The sequence below is a fragment of the Salminus brasiliensis genome, chromosome 20 (genome assembly GCF_030463535.1).
Source record: "Salminus brasiliensis chromosome 20, fSalBra1.hap2, whole genome shotgun sequence".
Lineage (NCBI taxonomy): Eukaryota > Metazoa > Chordata > Actinopteri > Characiformes > Bryconidae > Salminus > Salminus brasiliensis.
In genome coordinates, this window is record NC_132897.1 from 33,155,232 (window position 1) to 33,182,128 (window position 26,897).

A 26,897-nucleotide genomic window follows, 5' to 3' on the forward strand; every position below is an offset into this window, starting at 1 on the left:
GACTGCTGGCTCTGTGCCCTCCCGAGCAGACACATTTCGTAAGCTTCAACGTGTGCAAGGAGGCACGTAGCTTGAGTCCAGCATTTAGAGCTTTTTTTTTTCCACGCTCCAGCAGAAGTATCTCGTGTGTGATTAATCGCAGACAGGACGTTGTTTTAGAGCAGGTTTCCACATGATAATGAGAGAAAGCTCGCAGATTTACGAGTCTACAGCTGTGCATTACACTCACCGGAAAAAAAAAAACGCAACAGGAATAGAACAAAGACTCCCAACGATGTCCTTCTAAGACTCATCGAGGCTGACCTGAGAAGATTTGTGGCATTGCTTGCCTGGTATGCTTCCTGGAGACATTTTCCCCAGTGAGCTCTAGCGGTCAGCAGACGTTAGTACTTTGGATATGTGTTTAGAACAGCTAGCCAGGCGGTTTTCAGCGCCAATGACCACAGAAAGGTTGCATGTGTTTCTTTCCTGTTTCCATTATTTACATCCTCTGGCCCGGTAGCTAATGGATGGATAAATAATATATCCATAAGAGATCTGTGGTCAGTGTAGATCATCAGTTTCAGGTCTGGAGGGATGGCACCCACAACATTAGGTTGTGGACTCTGATCCAACTCATCAGTTGGTTAACAGGTCTAGTGGGTGTGTCTGAGCAGGAACATCCCCGACTTGTGCTGGACACTGACCTTCCAGGACTGGAATTGATGATTTCTGGTATAGAGGAAGCTTTGAGATATTGCAGTAGTTTGTTGGTTTCAATCCCTCTGGGCAGTGGTGGCTCCCAGGTAAAGTCACTAGGTAACTGATCACAGTTGTGGGTTGTGGGTTCAGTTTGCCCAGGTTTGGCAAGCTGTTACTGTTGGGTTCTTGAGCTATGGAGTTGCTTTAGCAGTTTCGGACACTGTATATAAAAACGGATAAACCTCTGTCCATTTTTATGGACATTTGGGGGTCTATGCACTATGCCCTATTGTTTAGGTTCCATCCCGAGTGATGCCACACATGTTTGGGCATAAAACCCAAACAGTTCTATAAGGAATCTTTGCCAAAAGACGATGCATACTGACTTGTAGACACGTATGTTGTATCTCTTGTCTCCAGGGAAGCCGAACATCCCGCAGATCACCCTGCTGTTCATCGGGCTCCACTCCTCATCGCAGATCTGCTTCCATTTTCCTCCGTCCTTCACCTCCACGTAGCCCTCCGTCACAGGGATCCGCTTCCGGTAGGACGCCAGAATGGGCCGAATGCGAACGTCCTCCACCTGGATGTTCAAGCTCTGGCAACAAAAGCAGATAAAAGAGGTTATAAATTTTTTTTAAAGACCGCCATTTATTTATTTATTTATTTATTTTTACTGCTGGTAAAAACACCTCAATCGTGCACACTGGCCTTTGCTGTTAGCCACGCTAGCATTTCTGGGTAAAAGTCTAAAGTATCCTTTAATTGCTCTGATCTTACTGATCTTTTGCTCCAGCAAGCTTCCCTTTTTTCCTCCAAAACAAAAGCGTCTATGGAAAAAAAAAAAAAAGTTCCAGTGCCTGAACGTCTGCATTGTGCATCGCGCCGAGGTTACGCAAGTCCCTGCTGGAGCCTCTGCGAGGGTCTTACTGACGGCTCCTAGCCAGCTTACTTGATTCATCACGTTCCTATAAAAACCACAGACGATTGCAGCAACACTCGAGAGCCACTCTTCCTTTCATGATGGTGCAAATGCTGTGCATAATGAGGTGGATTACATGTCACTGCAATCCAGGAGATTTCCACACTTTGGGTGGAATCTGAAGGAACGTCTGACAGGAGGCTAATACTCCATAGCCCACAAAGCCCTGTTGTTGAAGCAGGCCGGCCAACCAATTTGGCAGCGACCTCTAGTTGAGATTTGGACACAATGTGAAGATCTGGTGCTACATTATCGAAAAATGAGTTAACAAAGTACAGAATACAATCTGAGGCCACACAAGGAGGTGGATGAACAGGCCTGCATTTTTTGGGCTTGGAACAGAGCAGGGTTTTGGAAGCCTGGGAGACAGTGTAATTTGCTGTGCTCAGCAAAAACAACTTAAGCCTAAGGCCAGAGCTTGACCGGCCCTCCTCCTCCTCACACCACCACCAGCACGACTATCTGCAGCACCATGGAACAAAAAACCATGGCTTTCCTAAGGCTTAAAGAGAGGGGCGCCACAGAAAGGCAAGAGAAGTTCTTCTTTTCCTCCTATCAGACCACAGCAGGAGGGTGAGAACATGGCTGTTTTCATAAGGGACTCCAGGAGTTTAGGAGTCTTAACTCCTAGGAATGTGGTTGTGGAAGGAAATGCTGGGCTGAGAGGGGTGTCCTTTCTTTGTCTGCTACCCTTTGCCATACCCTCTGGTCTACACCAGCCAAAATCTCTTTGGTTGAACCTGAGGTACTTCCAGTGAGCGAGCTAACTAGCTAGCACTAGCTTGTCTTTGTTGTTTTGAGAGATGTTCAGGATGGATGAGCAATGTAGGCGACCTCTTCAGATGGGTTCCCCTGTTGGCCTTCACATCTGCCAAGTGCACAAATTCCCAGAAGGAGGCTGCTGATGGGTTCCTGCGACAGATCACGTCTTACGGTTTTGGCGCTACATGAGTCGCAAGTGCCAAAGAAGCCAATAAGAAACACGTTTTCGTTTTCGACTTTGGCAGTTTGAACAGCTCTAGCTAGTTATTATGAACTGAACAGCTTTCCTCAAAGCTCTCTGAGGATACACCTAGGATTTGTCGACTTCCTGAACACCTGGGACTAGCCAGAGAGCTCTGGAGCTCCTCAACTGAACATCTGAATTTGGTTAGTGTGCACACAATGGACAATAGACGTGCTACACTGCTATAGCTCCCATTGGGTGTACGTGGTAAAGCTGGGTGTTAGAGCAAAATTTCAGTGGTGGGGTAACAACAGACGCTAAAAGGTTGATGTTCTTGGAGCTTCTGCAACTTCGGACATGTTGGTTTAGAATTCGAGTTGAATATATTATATATATATAAGCTTTACGGTAACGGCATGTAGATGAAATGACATTAATGAGTTGATCAAACATCTTTTTCATGCATTTGAAGGCTCAAATCACAGATGTAGGACATGAGTAACACTGTATTTGGGCCCAAATGAGTTTTAGAAGGGACATTAGCATTTTACATTTACACTACAACCTTCAGGCACCGCCGCGACCCGTAATTGTAGAAGAAATGGTCAGCTGAGCGTCCAGACAGGGCTATATTTATGTCTGGCACTTGACCATACTTGATGCTAAAGCGAGTGTTTCCAAAATCTATATTTGACTCTGTGGTCGACAACAACAAAAAACAACAAAACACAGGAGCGGTTTCGGTGCGATGGCATGAATTCAAGCAAACGTGTCCTTCACCAGGGAAACTGTTTTTGTTATGAAAGCATATGGAGACGTATACGGGGACATTCACTTCCATATATAGTCCTCTGCAGACAAGCAACCTAGTGTATGGAGAAACGGTAGTAAACACTGGGCCGTTCTTCAAATACAGCATGCAATCTGATAGTGTGGTAGCCGGCGGCTTTGGTAGTCTTTGTTTATGTTCACGTGTAAAAACGTACACTTAGCAAACAGAGTCGCCGCATCCAGAATTTCCACAACAGAGAAAAAGATGAGAACTTAGCCTGAAAAGGTTTTAGAAAAGGTCTAAAGACATTCACAGGTTAACCCCTTGACAATAAATAATTCTTTAAAATGTGCACCGGTGCTAGCATGCTAACAAAAATGAGCATTTCAGAAAGTGTACCTTTGAAAATGGTATAATTTTCAAAACTAGCCACAGGAAATGTTTAGCACATTTGCGCTAGAGTTACAGAGACCGTCTGAATTGAGCTAATGAGCTAACGCTAGCTAACTTCTAACGCTATGCAGCTAAACTTCTTCCACAGTTGGACGCGCTTGCTGAGGTAAAACTGTAGGGAGACATGCTAGAGTAGTTAGCTAGCCTTTTTAGTTAGCCGCACTGTTGTCTTCTCAGTCAAGTGAAATCTATCTACAAGCTAAAGTTAGCTAGCTGCTAGCTAGCTGAAATGCCATTAAAGTAGTCAACATTAACTTCAGCTTCAAACGAACATTTTAGGAATAGTTTGGCAGCTAAATAGCTTCCAGTTAGTTTTTATTTTAAAGGAGCGTTTGACTGAGGTGCTTAGCCTTTAGCGTGAGCCGTCTCACAAGTACTTTAGCGCTAGCTAGCCTTCTAACTAAAGCTAGTGCTAAAGACACAATCCGCCCAACCCTGAAACCTCTCCTGCCCAAGCTGAGGCACAGCCTATCCTGGTCTAAACAGCTTGGAGCTACTGTGTTATTCCCACCTTAGCTAATGCTAACACACTAAGCAGCTAAACCTAAATCTACCAGCAGTGAATTGTGAAAACTTGTCGTCTTCTACACTTTCTTTCCTCAATCCTCAGTGAAGGAAATGCTTTTTGAGGTAAATATGTAAGCTGCTTGGGCAGAGAGTTAGCTAGCCAACTAGCTAGTGAGCTATGTGTTATTGACCTAGCTTATGTTGACTTCAGCTGGCTAGGTTTGTTAGTAAGGGTTTTTTTTTTTAGGTATGCTGTAGTTATTTTAAATACATAAAGTTATAACTGAGTAAAACTGTTTTTTTTTTTTGTTTTTTTTGGTGTGTTTGGCGGCTAAGTAGCTAGCTACTGGTGGGTGTAGCAATCTGTAACCAAAACCTTTGGATTTTGAAGGGGCTTTTTACACTAGCTAATGTGGTTGTACTTTTTTTTATTTTATTTGACCTATTTTTCTGTTTAACTTACTTTACTTTAGCTAATTAGCTAGGTTATGTTACTTTCTGGCTAGCTGGCTACCATCTGCCCAACCTTGGGCTCCTTTTGCCCAACCACAGGTCTGTAGGGCTGGGCAACATGACGATAGTTTATCGTATCGTGATACCTTTTGTTCTATATCGCAATAACGATAAACATTCGTATATCGTGATATAGTATTTTTACCATATCGCCCAGCCCTATGTCATTGGAGGTGCTGTGTGTATATATTGTAGTACAGTATAAATTAATATACTAGCTTAATCTTCCTAGCTTCAAAACTGTCCCACTTTACAGCCCAGTTCCAACTCAACTCAACTGTTAGCCTGTCTGATTTCTCACATCGTTTGTCACCATTATTCCTTTTCTTATTTCCAGCGATTACTGCAACGCAACTGCAAGGCTCAGTGGGCTCTCAAACATCACGTTAAGACAACATGTGCTTGTTTCAGAAAGGGGAGGAAAACAGGTAGCTTTGGATGCAATTTATTACTGGAAGAAGTACGAAAGTATTTCCGCAACACGTGGCTTGTTTCCTCAGTAACTGGTGGGTGAGATGAAGGGAGGTGTTCTCCAGCTGGTAAAGCGATTTGTAAGGACTTGTCAAGCAGAAGGCAGCCTGCGAGGAGACCGGGGAGGCTCATTCTTTCAGAGAGGAAAAAAAAAGAGAGAGAAAGAAAGCCCTCCTACAGCTCCTGGAGCTGGGGAAGGAGACAGAGGCACAAGCGGTGAACCTCTCTCCTTGGGTGGAGAGGGAAAAAAAAGAAAGAAAAAGTTGAGGAATGAGGGGAGAAAAAAAAAAATACAGAAAGCACATGCTCGTCCACAGAGAGAGAGAGAGAGAGAGAGAGAGAGAGAACTTAATGATATTATTTGCGAATTGACCAAATTCTTGTTAATTCTTGTGTCACCCTCAGCTGAGAGGAAACTGGTTTCTATGGTCAGGAACACACCAAGAACCACCAAAGCACAGGCCTACTAAGAGGCCCCCTTCCAGGAAAGAAGCCCTTGCTCCAAAGACAACACCTTAAATCTGGACTAGAACAGCCCTTCTTGGGGAAAAGTAAAATGAGGAGGAGTTAAGGTGAGACAATAAACCCCAAGAACACTGTACCAACTGTTAAGCATGGTGGGGGTAGCATCATGTTCTGGGGATGTTTTGCTGCCATTGCACAAACCCAGTGAGGCGTGTTACTGGGACTCGGTTGGGCTTCCCAAATGGGCCCAGTTGTATCTAGGCCACATATACAGTGTATAACCCATGTTTAACCCCTTCTGGTCCCAACTCTGACCCTTTCAGGTTACCTGTTGGGCTACCCATAGGGGCCTGTATGAGTAGGCCAACTGAGGAAGGTGTATGGATGCCACATATGGATGCCCACCAGGGTCAGTGATGCAACCAGGAAACTGCATTTGGGGCCTAGATGGGACCCATCTAAGAATTAGAAGGACTAGCTAGCATGAGCCTCACCAATTTGTCGTGGTAGTACAGCTGGGGTAGTCTGCAAGAGTGTGTCCCTGTAATCCGTCATGGACGAAAACATGATCTCTACTGTCCTCATGTACTAAAGCCTCTCGTGCTTCTCTGCCAGTAAATCTTGCCGTAGCTCTCAACATGTGGAACCAATAGAGTCGTCAGTGAGCGACGGCGAGGGAGCCTGTGAAAGTGGGCTGAGCAAACACAGCCGGCCGAAGGCGATACCTCATTGTTCAGTTTACTGTAAAAGCAGCCGTTGTTTTTGTTGTAGTTGATGCAGACCTGTGAGGAATCCGGAGGCAGTGCACGAAATGACCTTTAACCTCTCCTGACTAACAACTGGGTGACCTCTCCTCGTACCAATCCGTCGTTCTGACCTGCCGAGCACAACGTCCAGAGCAGTTACCTAAAACAGGCGAATTACATTCAGTTAGTGAAATACTGCACTGGTCTGAGGTACTGTGACTAGACGGGAAGAATCACTACACATTACAAAAGGGTTCCTTTGGGGTTCTTTAGTAAAGGCAATGGTTCTATATAGAACTGTGACGGTCATCTTTGGTTCTTTAGCCAAATCAATGGTTCTGTATACAATTATGAGAGTCCTCATTGGTTCTTTAGCAAAAGCAATGGTTCTATATAGAATTGTGATGGTCCCCTTTGGTTCTTTAGCAAAAGCAATGGTTCTATTAATAATTGTGAGGGTTGTTCATGTTTTTAAAGTAAATGCAGTGGTTTTATATAAGAGGGTTTTTTGGTTCTTAAGTAAAGACCGTGGTTCTATGTAGATTCATGAGGGTTCTTCATTAATTCTCCAGTATAGGCAATAGTTCTATATAGAATTGTGAGGGTCCTCTTTGGTTCTTTAGCAAAAGCAATGGTTCTATATAGAATTGTGAGGGTCCTCTTTGGTTCTTTAACCAAATCAATGGTTCTATATACAATTGTGAGAGTTCTCATTGGTTCTTTAGCAAAAGCAATGGTTCTATATAGAATTGTGACTGCACACTTTGGTTCTTTAGCAAAAGCAATGGTTCTATATATAATTGTGATGGTCCTCTTTGGTTCCTTAGCCAAATCAATGGTTCTACATTATAGATAATTGTGAGGGTCCTCATTGGTTCTTTAGCAAAAGCAGTGGTTCTATATATAATTGTGAGGGTCCTCATTGGTTCTTTAGCAAAAGGAATGGTTCTGTTTATAACTGTGAGGGTGCTCAATGGTTCTTTAGCAAAATCAATGGTTCTATATAGAATTGTGAGGGTCCTCACTGGTTCTTTAGCAAAAGCAATGGTTCTATATAGAATTGTGAGGGTCCTCTTTGGTTCTTTAGCAAAAGCAGTGGTTGTATATAGAATTGTGACGGTCCTCTTTGGTTCTATAGCAAAAGCAATGGTTCTGTTTATAATTGTGAGGGTCCACTTTGGTTCTTTAGCAAAAGCAATGGTTCTATATAGAATTGTGAGGGTTGTTCATGTTTTTTAAAGTAAAGGCAGTGGTTTTGTATAAGAGGGTCTTTTGGTTCTTAAGTAAAGACAGTGGTTCTATGTAGATTCATGAGGGTTCTTCATAAGTTCTCTAGTAAAGGCAATGGTTCTATGCAGAATTGTGAGGGTTCTTTATTGGTTCTTTAGTAAAACCGAAGGTTCTTTATATAATTGTGAAGTTTGTATTTTTAAGTAAAGGCAATGGTTCTATATGAGGGTTCTTCGTTGTTTTTTAATTTAATAAAGGCAGTGGTTCTATATAAAAGGGTTCTTCATTGGTTCTTTAGTAAAGGCAGTGGTCCTATATAGATTGATTCAAAAACAGATGTTCTGCTTGTTGTAGCAAACCTTTAACCCTTACGTTGGACCTCTTGACACATGTTCCAGGCCTCCAAGCACCACTGCCAGAGAGCTCTGATCGAATCTGCTAGCTTTCACCTCTGCTATACCCTTTCATTTGGGTTCTAAACCGGTTCTGCATTTTTTGCCTGGACCGAACCGCTCTCGGCCTTTCCTCTCAAAGCCCGAGGGGTCTCCTTCCTTCCATTTCAAATAAAGAGGGCTGTTTATGTGAGCGGTGGCAAACAGCACATGCTAATAGCTCACATGGTCTGGACCGTTCCCAGCACTCATACTGTTCTGGGCGTTAGCCGCAGAGCTAATTGATGATTATCGCGTTCCTTTAAAAAACGCTGTAGCACTGGGATCCCGGTGTAGTGCAAGACTTACTAATCAGGATGGAGCTCTAGGAAAAAGGTCCCGATCAAGTCAGTACCAAGATCTGAAGATCTTGAATGCAAAAGCTATTGGATAACAAACAGCTTTGTCCTTGTTCATAAGCATGTCCAGGAACCCTGTGTTTAGGGTACAGTGGACAAGAATAGCAAAGATCAAGCCAGAGTCTTGCCACGGTGTAAGACCTGCAAGAGTCGCATGGTTGTGGTTTTAGGTTACATTCTTGCAGACAGGCAGGCCGGACATTTCTGGACTCCGTTTCTGATGGCATGTTGTTTTAGAGTGAGAAAGACAGAAATAAGAGAGTGATGTCATGGTACAATCTAACCCCTGCGCTTAGAGCTGCAGGGCAGAGGACTGTGATTTTGACCTCTGTCCTCAAGTCATTAAGGGTAATTAGGGGAAGCTGGTGGAAAAGTCTAGTCAGGACAGGAGAGCCTACTGCTCGCACTTCTTCAGAAACGATTAAAGACGGGAAAAGAAGGAGGGAAGGAGAGGCCAGTGATAAGTCAGACAGATAGAGACGCACAGGCAGCTGCGAGCTCCTAGTCTAGCTCCAGGGCCCACATTTTTAGCAACCTTCCCAAAGCAGCCCAAACCCATCACCCACACTCGCACTCAGTAGGATTTAGTGGTGAAAAACTGATCCTGGGCCAGTCATCCTCCAGGCTTAAGCTGGAGGCGTGGGGGGGGAAGGGGGTTGGGGGGGTATGGGAACATATGAGTCACCGGTGCAGTGTGCTGGCTGAGGCGCTAGAAACAGGACAATGGGACTTATCCTTAACCATACTCCTCCTGAACCTTTCAGCCGCAGGGATTTGCTTTAGAGAAACATTCCCCCTAATGAGGCTAATGGCTTCTGCAGGGTGTGAAATGTTTTTCCTCCGGTTGCGCAAATCTTCGAAGAGTTGTATGATAAGGTGTGTACGCTACTTGGCCTTGGCTATACCGAGAAAAGGCTTTCTATGACTGTAATCAGAACATTGCACAACACATCAGAGTGGGGGATAGCAGGATTTTAGAGGCTGTGGTGCAAGCGTTTACCTCCCCCACCACCTCAAGCTTAGGTGTAAACAGATAATGTCAATAAATGAGCCTTTGCTAAAAGCGTCGCTAAAGACTGCAACTATGCATGCTAGTTAAGACTGCTATAGAGTGGCATGCTAACAGCTGGGCAAGATGTTTGGTTGTTTGAATTGATAAGTGAGTGAAAGATGACCTGACTCCCAAAAGGCAGTTTAAAGGTAAAGTGAGGCATTTCTTTAATATTTAAGCAAAATAATTGTAAACCTGCGGGACTTAGCGACATGGTGAAGCAACATTCTAAACGATTTGCCCCCCGAAATTCTTCAAACCAATCATAGACCTGGGGATCCAAGGTTCCCTAGCTTCTGCTTCCTGAATTTTATGTTCCTACCGACATATCGTTCATATTCTCGACGATGTGTGACAACGCCATTGGCCTCGAACACAACCACAAGAGAGAAACTTGGGTCGTCATAAACAACTTGTTGCCTGCTAGCCCATTTCCAACCATTCCTCCTTTAAAAGGCTTCTAGTTCTGTGAGTTTCTTCAGTTGTCTTGCAGCACTGTCCACATGATGTGTAGGTTGGGGGACTGTGTGGGCCAGCTTGCACCTCTTAATGTAGTACATTGTGGAGTCTGAGATGTGTTTAGAGTCATTATCCTGCTGTAAAAGCTCCTGGCTGCAACACAACCCCAAAGCCTGATTGACCCACCCCCATGTTTAACAGTTGGAGAACTTCTTCAGTCCACAGGACTCCTCAACTTGACCTCCACTGTTTTTGTTAACTGTCATTTCTTAATCACCTTAGGAACTGAGGAAACAGCTACCCGAGGACACTCTGCTACCTTGTTATAGTCTTCTCCTGCTTTGTGGACATCACGTATGTCAATGTACAGAGCGCTCGGCAGTTGCTTGGAGAAGCCCATAGCTGCATTACATTTGCAGGCAAAGGGTGCCATTGATGAAGAGACGTTTTTAGAGGTTGGCCGGCAGGGAAGTACTATGCTTGCCAAACCCCAGGTCTCCAAACACTTGAGCAGAGCAGTCGGCTTGTTCATCGCTATTGCAGAAGGCTGCACTGGACGGAACAAATCTGCAGTAAATCGCACAGTAAGTCAACAACACCACCACCACCATACACAATCCTGGACCACATGTGTCTGGGTTGGAGGTTCTGTATGTACATGCACTAAAATCGGGATGGTGGAATATTTTTACGGCACAGGAGTCACAGAAAGACACAAATATTTGCACTGGGAATGGCTGTCTTGGCTGCGGTGTTAGTAAAGATGGGGTTTAATGGGCAGATTTAGACCAGACACGATGGCCTCCAAGCTCTAATGAAAAAGAACGTGGCAGAAGAAGAGCTCCTGGAATTTAATAAATGCACACCGGTCTGAAATCCTGATGTGTAAAAAAAGGAAAGCAATCTGGGGGAAAGGACTATTTCCACAGTCAGCAAACAATATCCAATATCACTTTGGTTGCTAGCAGAATGCACAAAGTAGAGAGAGTTTAATGAGGGAAGCACCACCATCAGCTGAGTCAGGAGTGGTGGTGCACTGTTCTACTGTGCAGCGTTGTCTGCACCTTCATGGACGAGACATAACACCTCACCTGTGACCTCATTACAGAGATTACTCAACGTTTGCTACAGGGTGTGCTACAGAACATCTAGAGAAGCCAAAGGAGTCTCAACAAATCTCCTCTGCCACAGTTAGCAAAGAAACGTTTGGAAGAAAAAGGAATTGCATTGCATGAAAAGAACACGTCGCCAACTGTGAGCATGGGGGTTGTGTTGCTGCCGGTATCGCAAACGTGGAGGGGAAAAATGGATGTATAATCTCTTAGTTATATATATATATATATATATATATATATATATATATATATATATATATATATATATATATATATATACTGACTACCATAGGCTCATCACTAATGTGCCATCCCACATGAGAGTGTGCTGTGATTACAGTCGCTGTTCCCACATGAAGCTGACATCATCCCCCCCAGAGGGGCTACGTGTCTGCTGTGCATTTGCTCGGGAACATTACTCCTGCATTATGGCTAACCTCACTGCCTTTTAACTGCCTTTACGTGGGGCGCATGCGGCCTATCACCAGACGGAAAAGCTGACTCGCGTTTTCTCGCCCTTTGCAGCCCAGCTGGAGAGAACCTGACTCCAGATGTCTAGACGTCTGAAGGCCAGTACACTTAAGCTCACCCTAACTACGTACCTCTACTTGAAACAAACCCACCAAAATGACCATTAAAACCATTAAAACCATAAAAAAAAATGTAAAGTTTGCAAATGAGATATGTAAATGACCTCTGTTGTGATTGGCTGATGTGCGCTGTACCTCGTTCAAAAAGCAGTCTGGGTTCAAACACGGAGGCCTTAATTGTGGTTAATATGGCAGGTTTCGGCTTGGAGGTTTAGGTGTCCTTTTAAAGGTTACTTTCAATACTTTGTACACATGCTAACACAATAGCTGCAAGTTAACACCCCAGCCACAAGCTGGCATGCTAGATACTGTATAATAAGATTATAATAATAAGCCAACATAATGAGTGTATTGTTAACGCTGCTGTTTTCTTGTTGATATTTTCGAAATATCTACTGAAGCCTAAATAGCATTTTGCTAATGTCTTTGAAAAAAAGGGCCTAGCTGAGATAGGCTAAAGGGCTAAAGGCTAAAGCAAATGTACGGATTCCAATGCCAGGCAGCTCTGGAGTCAACAGGAGAAGTAGCAGAGACCATCTGCAGTTCGGATCAAAGCTTTAGCTCCTTGGCTCACGGCTCAGGTCGCTGACCGCTGGTTTACCACCATGAGATAAATCTGGAGCCATATGCAATACATCTCTCCCGCAAAGTTTATAATTGCAGGGTATATACAGTGCAGTAGGAAAGTGAGGGACAGCTGGGGCTTTGAACTGCAGAGGTTGAGCGAAAGAGCAGAATCTGGACATTGGGTCAATCGCAACTCTTTCTGGATGATTGAGTAAACAGCCAATTAAACATCATGGTGAACATGCCACAGTTCTGCAGAGGTTGGCGTTTTCCCCTTTTCACACCAACTGTATGCATTAGTGTGATTTCTCTGATGTGAATAGGTGAATTTATGAAGGTGTATACCTGGTGACGGAGGTTTCTTGTGATTTTAGCGTACTGTTGCCTACTGCCAAATTGCTTGCGGGCCACTTATCACAGCGGAATGAGTCGATGGATCTGATGTGAGCTAGTATCAGCAGTTCTTTATTCTTCATCTATTATTGTCTTAGGGAGTTTTCACACCTAAGACAATAGTCCAAACCAAGGTTTATGGTTTGGGTGTGTTTATAGCCGAACCCTGTCCATAAAGTTACAGATATAGTGGAAACATGAATGTCCTGTAATTGGTCCGAAAGTCCGAACCATCCAAAATAGTCATGGTTCAGGCGATCCGTGGACTAAATGTTGGTCCCTTGGTTTGCGCCGTGGTTCGTGGCACCTTTTACAATTCAGACCGTTCAAACGCACTCACTGTCTGAATCTGCAGGACGTAGACATCATGGATTATTGAGCGCTGGGGGCAACGTTTTTGGGGATGCGTTACCAGGCCAGTTCGGTTCACGTTGGATGCCTGACCGGACCATTTTGAACACTGAGAATCTCCCCAGTTGTAGTAGTAGCTATAGTTGGCCAGTGCGGCATCAGCAAAGCCGAGGGATCCACAATCACTGGGACCATGGGAACCATTTAGCCGAATCCCAATCACATGTTTAGGCTTTTTCTTTCTTAGCAAGCAAGGAGTCATGGTGGTTATATGCCTGACCGTGCACAGCTAGAGCGAAACTGTGTGCCTGAGGGCAGACACCAGATGTTCCCTGGCAATAATTGCACCAAGCTGGCTTTAAATGTTGACCAGTATGTCTTGGATTCAGAGACAAAAACAACAACAACAACAACAAAAAAAAATTACGGTGGCGACGACTGCACTCACATCGATGTTGTTGGTGAGGTGGTTCAGGAACCTGAATCCCGGGATCCTCTTGTCACTGCACACCACCCCTACGTCTTCCGAGTGCTTGCAGTCGGAGACGCCAATGCCGTTAGACCCGCACTGCGCCAGGGTCTTCTCCTTCCCCGTGCAGTGAACGTTATCAAACCAGATGCGGCCTGAAAAAACAAGAGGAAGTCAGCTGTTAGAGAAGTGCGGAACACTGAGGTCCCGTTAAAAAGTCCAGACCTCTGTGTTTTACAACCCACAACGGGTTCAGGTTTGAACTGAGAAACTATTGACACGTGCTTGTGTAGCCATGCAATGTCTAATATTTGCTTTCTTGTTTAAAATATATTAAGATACAAACTTAATGCATGTTTAACCCACAAAATATCAGCTCAAAGCTTCCCAAAAGTCTCAGACTAGTCTACAAACTATGAGTTTGTACTTCTAGGAGTTTTTTACTACAGTAAAAGTGTAAAAGTACTGGTTTCAAAACTACTTCAAGTAGAAAAGTGAAAATAATGGAAGGAAAACAAGGGTCGAAAGCTTAGGCCGCGCCACAGGGTCCTATAGTGCACTGCCCCCCCCCCCTCCCCAAAAATACATTATTCTAGAAGCCATAATGAGGATTAATTAATGTGAAAATGAAGCATTTCAGTAATATCAGCTCTATTAAAGGAGCGTCTCTGTGCTCTACTGAGCATTAACATGAGCTTCATGGAGGAAAATATGAGGAGTCGTTGTCTAGAAGTTTTGTAATGCTGCAGAAAGTCAAACTTCAGAGGCGTGTGATCAATAGGCTAACCAATAGGGAGTCAGAATGATGTATGTTTATACTTCTCATCCAATCACAATCAAATTCAAACTTTCCGGATGGAGAGATTTAACTAGATAGGGTTGTTTTTTTTTGAACAATGACGAGTCGGAATGAAAACAAAGGCTGTTTTTAAAATGTAAGGAGTAGAAAGTTTAGATAATTGGGTGAAAATGTGAGGAGTAAAAGTAAAAAGTCGGCTGAAAAATAAATAATTACTCCAGTAAAGTTTAGATAACCAACATTTCTACTTACTTAAGTAAGTTAACGAAGTATTTGTACTTCGTAACTTGACTGTCTGTATTAGAAGCTGGTGTGTAACAGCTGTGCTGGAAGTAGTCACATACTCGTGTCAAGCCTCAGTGAGTTAGTTTGAAACAGACTTGTTTGAGTGAATTCCAGCAGTATTTGACACTACATCTATAAATGGCCTCCTTGGCGTGGTTTGAGGAGTGTGATTCAGATGAATTACAGCTTCAGTACATTGGACATTAGCATTAGCTAGCAACATTAGCCTTGTAGTTGTATTGCGAGATAAGAGAAACATAGCTGAACAGTTGAACCAACAGTGCTACTGAACCATTTCGCTGTGCAGTTAGCTTTGAAATCTGTGCCTGTCGAGATCCCAAGTAGGAATTTTCAAAAGGAACACTCCCACCAGTCGTATTTCCTACTCGGAAAAAGTCGAGAGAGCCAAAACCGATCCCAAGTTTGAAATCCAAGATGGCCGCACCAACCTGGGACATCAACATTACTAATGCAGGAATTGTTTCTCTTGTCTGATCTGTGTTAGCTTACCATCGCCCTTCCCATACTTGGCGGAGGGGGCCCAGGAAACGGCCTCGGAGTAGCCCAGCTCCCTGCACACCACCTGGGCGGAGTGGATGTTGAAGTCGTCGTCACACACGGTTCCCCACTCCCCTTCGTAAAAGACCTCCAGTCGGCCTTCGTTGTGTTTGCGCTTTTCCCCGGCCAGACGCAGCTGAATCCTGGGTACGTCCGCTGGAATCTCCGGCTTGGTGTACTGATCCTCCACAGGTTCGGGGTAACCCAGAGGGTACTCGTACTGGGCATGGCACAGACTCCATATGCATGTTAGTACAGCCAGGTGGGACAGGATACACCAAGGGGCCAGCATTGTGCTAACTGCAAAGGAAGAGAAGGCAAAGGGAAGCATTAAGAGTACCATCTGTACCAGATGATCAGCTATAGCAGGTTAACCCCTACACGTCTAGTGCCGTTATTGTCTTTTTGGAACTTATTTGATGTACACGGCTAGACATGTGCTTGTGTTCAGTAATCAAGTATACCGCAATACTCGACATGCACTGTGTTGACATTGTGGACACTTTGAAATACCATCACAGCCTTCATCTGATGTTTGCGCAGCTGTTTTTTGGAGTTAAGGTGGTTTGAACATCTTGAATATTACACCTTTCACACTTGATGATGTGTGTCCGGTATCTAGAACACCAGAGATTAAGTATCTTGGGGTCTCGGTTCACCCTTAAAGTGAAGGGAAGCGGGATTGTGTGTGAGTAGGTTATTGCGATGGCTAATTCCAGACCACAGTGGTGGAGAAAGAGTTGAAAGCTCCTAATTTCCCAGTTGAGAGTGTCCAGATGATAAGTAGAAAAATATCTAGAACCCGCTGAAGGTACTACATCTGTAAGCTGGCCTCGGAGGGCCTAGGGATCCCCCTAGAGAAGCTAGTGAAAGTGCTTGCCCTATTGACACCGTGAAGTAGGCTTATGTCACTTAAAGCATGACATAAGGTTGCCAGTTAGACATATGTAATTCCACTGTTACATAAATCAAGTATACATCAAATTTATTATTCATCATATATTTATACATCAACATGTTTGAAACTTTCTACATTTACAGTTGTCAAAAATGGTCACCCATATTTTGAAAATTTGATACGATATCAATACTCGTCAAGTCTAGGCCAAAAACTCTGAAATCTGTTTAGTTTAGCTTTTGCTAATTAATGTTTCCCTCTAGATAAAGGTTGCAGATGCAGGGGTTCATGGACACAGGGAACTGTGGTAAACTGGTATGCTGGTACTGTCCTCCCGCCAATTGCAATTGGAGCGAATGGATGCTAGTGTTACTGGGTGCTCCCATGTCTGTGTTACCTTCTGGCTCTGCTAGAGTCATAAGCCCCACTCTGATACTGCTCACATTCTTTATTTTCATATATTAATGGCTGTTCATTTGTTCGGCCTGCCACCGATGGAAGACTGACTGCTATCCACGTCAGATCAGCTGCCCACTCTCCAGCTACTGTCATCTGCTCTAGTTACCCACACTGTTGTTCCAATGTCGGGACACTTGCTTGGATGTGGAGTAGCCTGGAACAAAACATCTCCATAACAAACTGCTAGATCATCTTATTATGGGGCAGTGTTGAAGAGCACTGCTGGAGGCACTTGTCTCCTGAAGCGAAACACGTGTAAGAATAATGCAGAAGGTCAGAAACACCTTCAAAGGAAAGTCAAGAGCTTCTGTCTCGTCTCTGGTGCCCCTGTGGCATGTGAGCTGGCTCACGTCAAGGAGAAGGGAAAGATATCATAAGCTTCTTCAAAGGGTTCCCTCGAGATCTACACACCAAGATAAAAGCAGAATCACTTCCACAGACACACACACACACACACGTACACATTTATCTGAATTGTAAAAACCAGAAGGGTCGAGCAGCCCGAATGCAAATATGGCAGACAGACTTATACCTCAAGAACCTTCAAGGACTTAGGCCACAGTTTCCATCTGCAAATATACAGTGGGTTTCTCACAGCTGGAACGCAGCCTGATGGTTGCTACACAAGGCCAACAAAAATGTACATGCTACGAAGCGAGGGGGGCTGACTGTTACCCAAGTGCCTCATGGTTAATCCAGCTGCAGGAGTTTTCAATCATGGACTAAATGAAAGCATTCCTGGTGTGTTTGAAAATAACCAACGTTATTCTAATGCACACATTAGACATTAGCCCGGTGGTCCTCAAACCTAAGTCCTAAGGGCTACCAGTGGGCCACCATCAGCTTCCAAGAGCACTGGTTGTCCCTAGTACTGGATATTATACAGCGATCATAGACTCCACAAGACCTAGCAGCAGATCCTTCAAGTCCTCAAAGTTGTGAGGTGGGGCCTCCATAAGTATCAATAAGAGCCTAGGCCGCCCATGACCTTGTCGCCGCTTCACCGGTTGTCCTTTCTTGAAGCACTGTTGGTAGGTACTGACCGCTGCGTCCTGGGAACACCTCACAAGACCTGCCTGATGTCTTGGAGATGTTTTGACCCAGACATCTAGAGCGTCGCAGTTGGGTTCCTTGTCCAAGTGGCTCATATCCGTACGCTTGACAAGCACTAATAAGGAATAACGGGGATTAGCTGGTACCGTTTGCGGTCAGCAGTGAGCCATGAAAGGGATTCTTCCAGCCAGAGGTAAAAAAAAACAAACAAAAAAAAAACAGAGGAGGACCGCCACCAGGCCAGTGTCTGCGCTGTGCTGCAATAAAGGCTTACAGTGGTGAGGAAACGGCCCGCAAATCAGACATATGAAGGAAACATCCAAAAATGAAAGGGTGAGCGTGACCAACCCCTCAATTAAGTGCTTTATTTCTATTGACTTTCTTTTTGCTTCACTTCCTTAAACTCTTACTTCTGCTACACCCTTTCCCTTGTCTTCTAGGATGACATCATGCTCAGCCTGCCGCAGTGGCACTCTCTTATTCATCAGTCTATTCTGCTTTTCTCAACCCCAGACCTTTATTCCACAGCGCATACAGTTCGTGCACTGTTCAGTAATGCACGAGCATGCATTTCAGTGAACGACAGGACAGCCCGTGAAAAACTTGGTCTACACGTAGAGATCAGTAGAGTAGCCTACAACCATAAAGCAGCTCCCCAAAACCCAAGTTAAACAGTTTCAGGTCTAAAAATTCAGTTTTGCTTATAAGTAAAACGATCTAGCTCCTTTTAAGGTGTCCAGCATGTATCAGCAGAGGAAATGATCAGTGGTAGACTCGGGTATTTCGGCTTTAAAATAAAATGGTAAGGCATATTTTAGTACTTCCAGCATGTATTAACATAGTAAAAGCTACATTTTAGGCTACATTTTATATTGTTGTGGTATTTTGGAGGTCTGAAATAAAATAACAATACTTTGTTTACATGCAGCATGTATTAGCATGGGAAATTAATATTTTTAGAAGCGTTTTTTCATCTAAAATAAAGCAAAAGCTCTGTTTGATGCATCCAGCATGTGTTAGCATGGGAAATTAATATTTTTAGAAGCGATTTTTCATCTAAAATAAAGCAATAAGCTCTGTTTGGTGCATCCAGCATGTGTTAGCATGGGAAATTAATATTTTTAGAAGCGATTTTTCATCTAAAATAAAGCAATAAGCTCTGTTTGGTGCATCCAGCATGTGTTAGCATGGGAAATTAATATTTTTAGAAGCGATTTTTCATCTAAAATAAAGCAATAAGCTCTGTTTGGTGCATCCAGCATGTGTTAGCATGGGAAATTAATATTTTTAGAAGCAATTTTTCATCTAAAATAAAGCAATAAGCTCTGTTTGGTGCATCCAGCATGTATTAGCATGGGAAATTAATATTTTTAGAAGTGATTTTTCATCTAAAATAAAGCAGTAAGCTCTGTTTGGTGCATCCAGCATGTGTTAGCATGGGAAATTAATATTTTTACAAGTGTTTTTTTCATCTAAAATAAAGCAATACGCTCTGTTTGGTGCGTCCAGCATGTATTAGCATGGAAAATTAATATTTTTAGAAGCGATTTTTCATCTAAAATAAAGCAATAAGCTCTGTTTGATGCATCCAGCATGTATTAGCATGGGAAATTAATATTTTTAGAAGCGATTTTTCATCTAAAATAAAGCAATAAGCTCTGTTTGGTGCATCCAGCATATATTAGCATGGGAAATTAATATTTTTAGAAGTGTTTTTTTCATCTAAAATAAAGCAATAAGCTTTGTTTGGTGCATCCAGCATATATTAGCATGGGAAATTAATATTTTTAGAAGTGATTTTTCATCTAAAATAAAGCAGTAAGCTCTGTTTGGTGCATCCAGCATGTATTAGCATGGGAAATGAACAATGATGGACCACATTTTTTAGCTTTGTATTTGGTCTACAGTGATACAGCCTGTTTTTGCATAGAAGAATTGTGATATTTCTGGTCTAGACTAAATCAGTAAAGCTCCTTTTAGTACACCCAGCATGTATTATCATAAGAAATAGACGTTGATAAACCACATTTTCCACAACTAAGCTCTTTTTATTACATCCAGCATGTACTAGTATATGAAATGCATGTCACTTTATCATACATCCAGTATGTACTGATACAGAAAATGAATGCTGGGAGACTCAATGTTCTACGTGGGATTATTGGTCTAATAAATATAAAAATATTACAATCAAAATATTAGTCTCAATAAAAATGATAAAGTAGCGATTTAGTAAATCTAGAATTGATTAGCATAGTAAATACAAATAAACAATGACTCAATCTCTCCCTTTATGTGGTATTTTTGTACTAAAATAAACCAGTAAAGCTCCTGTAAGTATACCCAGCATGTAATAGCATGTTATAAACACTGGCAATTCAATTGTGCTCTTTATGCGGTGTGAATTTCTGATGTAAAACAATAAAGCTCATCCAGCCTGTATTACCATAGGACATGATCACTTACTTATACTCCATTTTCCTCTTTAAGTGGTATTTTTGGTCTTTAATAAAACGACTAAGCTTCATTTCATGCATCCAGCATGTATTAGCACAGGAAATGAACATCATGTGCTGTTTTTTTTTGTCTAAAACAGAAAAACCAACTCATTTTAATACATCCAGCATGTATTAGCACAGGAAAATTTGCTAGTAGACTGTCTTTCTATTTATTTGGCATTTTAAGTTTAAAAGTAAATGATAAAGCTTCTTTTCATGCATCCAGCATGTATTAGCACAGGAAATGAACATCATTAGACTGAGTTTTTCTTTTTTTGTGCTGTTTTTTTGGTCTAAAACGGAAAACAAACTTATTTTAATACATCCAGCATGTATTAGCACATGAAATGAACATCATGTGCTGTTTGTTTGGTCTAAAACGGAAAAACAAATTCATTTTAATACATCCAGCATGTATTAGCACAGAAAAATCTGCTAGTAGACTCTATCTTTCTATTTATTTGGCATTTTAAGTTTAAAAGTAAATGATAAAGCTTCTTTTCGTGCATCCAGCATGTATTAGCACAGGAAATGAACATCATTAGACTGAGTTTTTCTTTTTTTGTGCTGTTTTTTTGTTCTAAAAACGAAAAAACAAACTCATTTGAATACATCCAGCATGTATTAGCACAGGAAGTGAACATCATGTGTTGTTTTTTTTGGTCTAAAACGGAAAAACAAACTCATTTTAATACATCCAGCATGTATTAGCACAGAAAAATCTGCTAGTAGACTCTATCTTTCTATTTATTTGGCATTTTAAGTTTAAAAGTAAATGATAAAGCTTCTTTTCGTGCATCCAGCATGTATTAGCACAGGAAATGAACATCATTAGACTGAGTTTTTCTTTTTTTGTGCTGTTTTTTTGTTCTAAAAACGAAAAAACAAACTCATTTGAATACATCCAGCATGTATTAGCACAGGAAGTGAACATCATGTGTTGTTTTTTTTGGTCTAAAACGGAAAAACAAACTCATTTTAATACATCCAGCATGTATTAGCACAGAAAAATCTGCTAGTAGACTCTGTCTTTCTATTTATTTGGCATTTTAAGTTTAAAAGTAAATGATAAAGCTTCTTTTCATGCATCCAGCATGTATTAGCACAGGAAATGAACATCATTAGACTGAGTTTTTCTTTTTTTGTGCTGTTTTTTTGGTCTAAAACGGAAAACAAACTCATTTTAATACATCCAGCATGTATTAGCACATGAAATGAACATCATGTGCTGTTTGTTTGGTCTAAAACGGAAAAACAAATTCATTTTAATACATCCAGCATGTATTAGCACAGAAAAATCTGCTAGTAGACTCTATCTTTCTATTTATTTGGCATTTTAAGTTTAAAAGTAAATGATAAAGCTTCTTTTCGTGCATCCAGCATGTATTAGCACAGGAAATGAACATCATTAGACTGAGTTTTTCTTTTTTTGTGCTGTTTTTTTGTTCTAAAAACGAAAAAACAAACTCATTTGAATACATCCAGCATGTATTAGCACAGGAAGTGAACATCATGTGTTGTTTTTTTTGGTCTAAAACGGAAAAACAAACTCATTTTAATACATCCAGCATGTATTAGCACAGAAAAATCTGCTAGTAGACTCTATCTTTCTATTTATTTGGCATTTTAAGTTTAAAAGTAAATGATAAAGCTTCTTTTCGTGCATCCAGCATGTATTAGCACAGGAAATGAACATCATTAGACTGAGTTTTTCTTTTTTTGTGCTGTTTTTTTGTTCTAAAAACGAAAAAACAAACTCATTTGAATACATCCAGCATGTATTAGCACAGGAAGTGAACATCATGTGTTGTTTTTTTTGGTCTAAAACGGAAAAACAAACTCATTTTAATACATCCAGCATGTATTAGCACAGAAAAATCTGCTAGTAGACTCTATCTTTCTATTTATTTGGCATTTTAAGTTTAAAAGTAAATGATAAAGCTTCTTTTCGTGCATCCAGCATGTATTAGCACAGGAAATGAACATCATTAGACTGAGTTTTTCTTTTTTTGTGCTGTTTTTTTGTTCTAAAAACGAAAAAACAAACTCATTTGAATACATCCAGCATGTATTAGCACAGGAAGTGAACATCATGTGTTGTTTTTTTTGGTCTAAAACGGAAAAACAAACTCATTTTAATACATCCAGCATGTATTAGCACAGGGAAATCTGCTAGTAGACTGATTTTCTGTCTTTATTTTGTATTGTAAGTCTAAAATGAGATGAAAAAGATTATTTTATTATGTCCAGCATGTATTAGCACCGAACTTGACTTTGATAGATTGCATTTTGCTCTTTATGTGAATTTGTTTGAGGGTCTAAACTACACCGATAAGCTCTGGAGCTGTGAAGAACTGCAGTGGAAGGTCTGAGTAGATCCAGCATCCCTCAGCATAGGAGAGCTGCAGCTTGGCAGACTGTGTGTATTCTCTTAGTCTGAGGTCATTTATAGAAAACACTAAAAAGCTGAAGGCTGAAATGAGAAGAATAAAAAATGGAAAATGGATAAATGGAGCAGAAAGGAAAGGAAAAATACAGATGAAGAAACTGGTTAGATTTTTAGTCACAGCAGCTTTCAGCACTTACTTTCAGTCCGACGAAAAAGTAAGTCTTTCCTCGGGACGCTTTTCCTCTCACCGATGCCACTTTTTGGTCTCCTCTCCACAGTTAACCTCCCCAAACTTTCACTGCTTATCTCTCAGAAGGCTTCGTCCCAAATGGCGCCCTCCTGCCCTATGTAGTGCACTACGTAGGCCGTTAAGTGACGACCTCTGCGCGCGAACGGAGCATCATATGTGTAACACGACGCCCTTTGGGCTGGTTTTAACATCTGCTCCAGCAGTTGGGGGTGGGAGCAGTTGTACGACTCGCTTTAATGCCCTACGTAGGCAGCAGGGAGCCATTTGAGACGCAGCCCGAAGTCACGCCTCGCCTCCCTCACGCCCACCGTGCAGGAGCGGGGAGCTGGAAATGTATGCGGGGTCTGGGTCTTTATTTAACAAAGTTTCTGGAGATCCTTCAGCGCCATTAATGCGAGCGAAGTTGCTGAAAAGCAAAAAAAATAAATAAAATAATAATAAAAAAAAAGGGCACCGGGCGAGAGGTCGTGCGCCCCCTACCGGCCAACACTTGAGGTGCAATGCTGTTGTTCCTGTCTGAACTGATTTAGGGAAGACAGGAAGACAAAAAGGGACGTTGTCTGTTTCTGTGTGATTATTTTTTGTGCTAAGGGTGGTTGGACTGAAATTGGACTGATTGTGTTGTGACACTTTGTAGCTGTGAGTGTTTTTTAAATGGTTTTAATGGTGAGCAAATCATGTTTTCATGGGTGGAGCGCCCCCACGTGGTGAATCACAACAGCTTTCAAAAGAAATACTGAACTGGGCCCAGTTTCCAAAACCCATCTTAGTATTAAGACCAGCTTGACTGGTTGAGAGTTTAGTGTGATGCTAGCCTGACCCTTTAGGAATCATCTTTCTTGATATATTATCTTATGGCCTTGCTATTTTATCTTGTGGCCTCAATATATATTATCTTGTGGCTTCAATTTATTATCTTGTTGCTTCAATATATTATTTTGAGCCCCTAATATATTAACTTGTGGTCTCAAAATATTATCTTGTGGCCTTAATATATTATTTTGTGGCCTTAATGTATTATCTTGTGGCATTGGTTTGTGATATTATGGCCTTAAAATTATTATATTGTGGCATGAATATATATTATCTTGTGGCCTCAATATATATTATCTTGTGGCCTCAATATATATTATCTTATGGTGTTGATATATTATCTTGTGGCCTCAATATATTATTTTGTGGGAGTAGTGTGTGATTTTCTATTAATATATTAGATTGTTGCATCAATATGTATTGTCTCATGGCTTCAATATATTAACTTGTGGCCTCAATATATATTATCTTGTGGCCTCAATATATATTATCTTGTGGCCTCTATATATTATCTTGTGACATCAATATGTATTGTCTCATGGCGTCACTATATTATCTTGTGGCCTCAATATATTATTTTGTGGCCTTAATATATTTTCTTGTAGCTTCAGTTTATTATATTGTGGCTTCAATTTATCATGTTGTGGCCTCAATAAATTATTTTGAGACCCTAATATATTAACTTGTGGCCTCAATATATTATTTTGTGGGATTAGTATGTGATAATGTGGCCTTAATATATTATATTGTGGCATCAATATGTATTGTCTCATGGCTTCGATATATTTTCTTGTGGCCTTAATATATTTTCTTGTGGCTTCAGTTTATTATATTGTGGCTTCAATTCATCATCTTGTGGCCTCAATGTGTTATCTTGTGGACAGGCGGATGGACAGACATATGGACGGACAGATAGACAATCACTGTCAGAATGAACCAAATTTAGCAAAGAAGAAGAAAAAGAGAGTGTGAACTGGCAGAGCGTCTCTTCACTGTGAGAGATATAAAACAGAGACCAGTCCAGCTCAGTGACCACAGTCTAGTCTTAGAAAAGGACAGATATAATAAATCTTGGCCGGCCAGAGAGAGAGAGACAACACGACAATGGTCACTGAGGCCGAGCTGGAGCTGCTTCCTCTGTGGAAAACATCAAGATTGGAGAAGAAAAGATTAACGCTTAACTTCTTATGATTTTCAGAAGATCAAGATTCCATCTTGTGGCCTCAAAATATTATCTTGTGGCCACCCCTTTTGAAAAACAACCAGCAGGTCACATTAGGGGCTCCCTATCCTGAGGTACAAACTGAGGTACGTCATTTTTTATTTGCAATTTTTCATAGAAACTGCTGCATTCTTAGACTTCGGAGTAAATTTGTACAGTTCTGATTTTGTAAGCATGTCATGAAAGCTATCTGGAGCTCAGTCTGTGGGTCTGCGGAACTCTTTACCCTCCAATAACACCCATGTTTCTTCACCCTCACAACCAGGCTGAGAAAGGCTGCCAGGAAACAGCAGAAGATCTGAGAGCATCATTGAGCAGAAGAACAACTCCAGGCAAAGAGCAGCATTGAAATCAGGCAAGAACCTCCTTCTTCTGATGTCTGATGTTGTGTGTCTCCCTTCATTGCTTCATCATGCCAGATTTGTTTTAGTTCAGGAAGAACACAAGGTTCTAAGGGTTCTGTAAATACATTTAATAAGGTTTTTTTAAGTGGATCAGCTGATGTCTTGTTGGTAATCCTTGAGCAAGGCCCTTTACCCTCTCTGCTCCCCGGGCGCTGGAGTTGGCTGCCCACCGCTCTGGGTGTGTGTGTACTCACTGCCCCTAACACGTGTGTGTGTGTGTGTGTGAGTGTGTGTTCACTACCAGATGGGTTAAATGCGGAGGACACATTTCGCTGTACAGTCCACACTGTACAGTGACAAATACGTGCACCTAATGCCGCAGTTCTACCCGTGACCTGTTAAACCAATGGGGTTTAGGAGCTGCAGACCAGGGCTCCCACCACCAGTAGGCTCTCTTAACCTCAGTTAACCTTGTCCTTAGAACTTGCCTTGCCTTCTGAAGGCTAGACTGCAGTACAGCGGGCCTATGAAAACTCTCCGGAAAGGCCCCGCCTCATGCTATTACGGCACTTAGGATACATCATTTGCGTCTTCCAAATCATTACAACCTCGGCCACTTTTCTGGGTTGTATATGAAGAATGAAGGGTCCTTCTATGGCATAGCAGCCTGGAAATGCAGCCTAGAAATGCAACCTAGGCAAATCAGGCACAATTTGGTGGGGACATTGTCCCCACATTTATCTTTGATGGTGAACACAGTGATGTCCGTGCTTGTTTCCATCCAACCAAGAACATCCAACAGAGGTTCATCCACAGTTTTAAACTGAAGAACCCCTAACTTTTAGCCAATGAGCCGATTAGCTTGCCAGCCCTATCAGCTCTCTGTAGCTAGAATGCTAGCCTGGCCTAAGCCTGGCCCAAACCACAGTATCAGCATAGCCTGTATATAAGAGTGTGCTGTTAAAAGTATAAGATCCTTGAGGATCTCTTAGGGCTTCTTCAGAGTGAAACTGTGGAGGAACCTCTTAAGGTGCCTTTTCTTGAAGGTTCCTCAAAGAACCTTAAGTGGTTCCTTCACTGTTTCAAACTGAAGAACCCTAAAACTTCAAGGATCTTATACTCTTAACACTGCGGTCTAGATGGCAGTGGCACATAATACGCTTAAGTAATAATACTTATTAAGTAAGTTTATATTACTGTTACTTTATTCAAAATATGCCCAGTGGTCAGTGCCCTGTGCTGCAGCTCCTAAACAGTTCTGGGTCAAGGCGTCCCAGATAATACTGTGAAATTCCCAACAACCAAAAACACGGCATCTGTTTATACTGTATATATATTATGATATAAATATCATAACTGAAACTTTAGAGCCTTGTGTTCCTCCTGTAGATGCAGCTTGAATCTATGAAGATCATGAAAGATCAGGTCATTCACAGTGCAGTGCCAGCATCCACCACCAGGTGACCGTCAGCACTCCCAGCACTCACCACAGTAGCAGTAAAGCATTCGTAGCAGAACATTTTAGAAGAGTGCACTTTTTAACCCCTCGAAAGTGTATGGGGAAGGTTGTGAGGGTGATGGTGTAGTAAAAATCCAGCAGATTATTAATGAAACCCAACCCAGCAGCTCCACACTGTGCTTTAAAACCCCCAGCTTTAAGTTCAGGGTGGAGCTCCAGTCTCACAAAGCAGCTCAGTTAGAGCTTCACCTCCAGCGTTCAGTGTTCTTCTCTAAGTAGAGCTCATGTAGCACATCAGAAGAGCAGGGGGTCTGGTAGG

The 26,897-nt window shown here is 42.0% G+C and overlaps 1 protein-coding gene across 3 annotated transcripts in view; it reads right to left on the reverse strand.

Moving 5' to 3' along the window:
- loxl2b (lysyl oxidase-like 2b) overlaps nucleotides 1–22,853 on the reverse strand; it is a 37,092-nt gene extending 14,239 nt beyond the window's left edge. Inside the window, exons 1-5 of one of the 3 annotated variants that reach the window (XM_072664472.1) lie at nucleotides 22,688–22,717; nucleotides 16,835–16,953; nucleotides 15,146–15,493; nucleotides 13,531–13,706; nucleotides 1,068–1,279 (exon numbers count right to left, since the gene is read on the reverse strand). In XM_072664472.1, the coding sequence (XP_072520573.1) occupies nucleotides 1,068–1,279; nucleotides 13,531–13,706; nucleotides 15,146–15,485 (728 nt within the window). In that variant the 5' untranslated portion in view covers nucleotides 15,486–15,493; nucleotides 16,835–16,953; nucleotides 22,688–22,717. Of the gene's footprint in view, nucleotides 1–1,067; nucleotides 1,280–13,530; nucleotides 13,707–15,145; nucleotides 16,798–16,834; nucleotides 16,954–22,687 lie in introns of those variants that run through there. The other 2 variants (XM_072664473.1, XM_072664471.1) reach the window with 2 other exon arrangements.
- Between the last annotated feature and the right edge of the window lie 4,044 nt (nucleotides 22,854–26,897).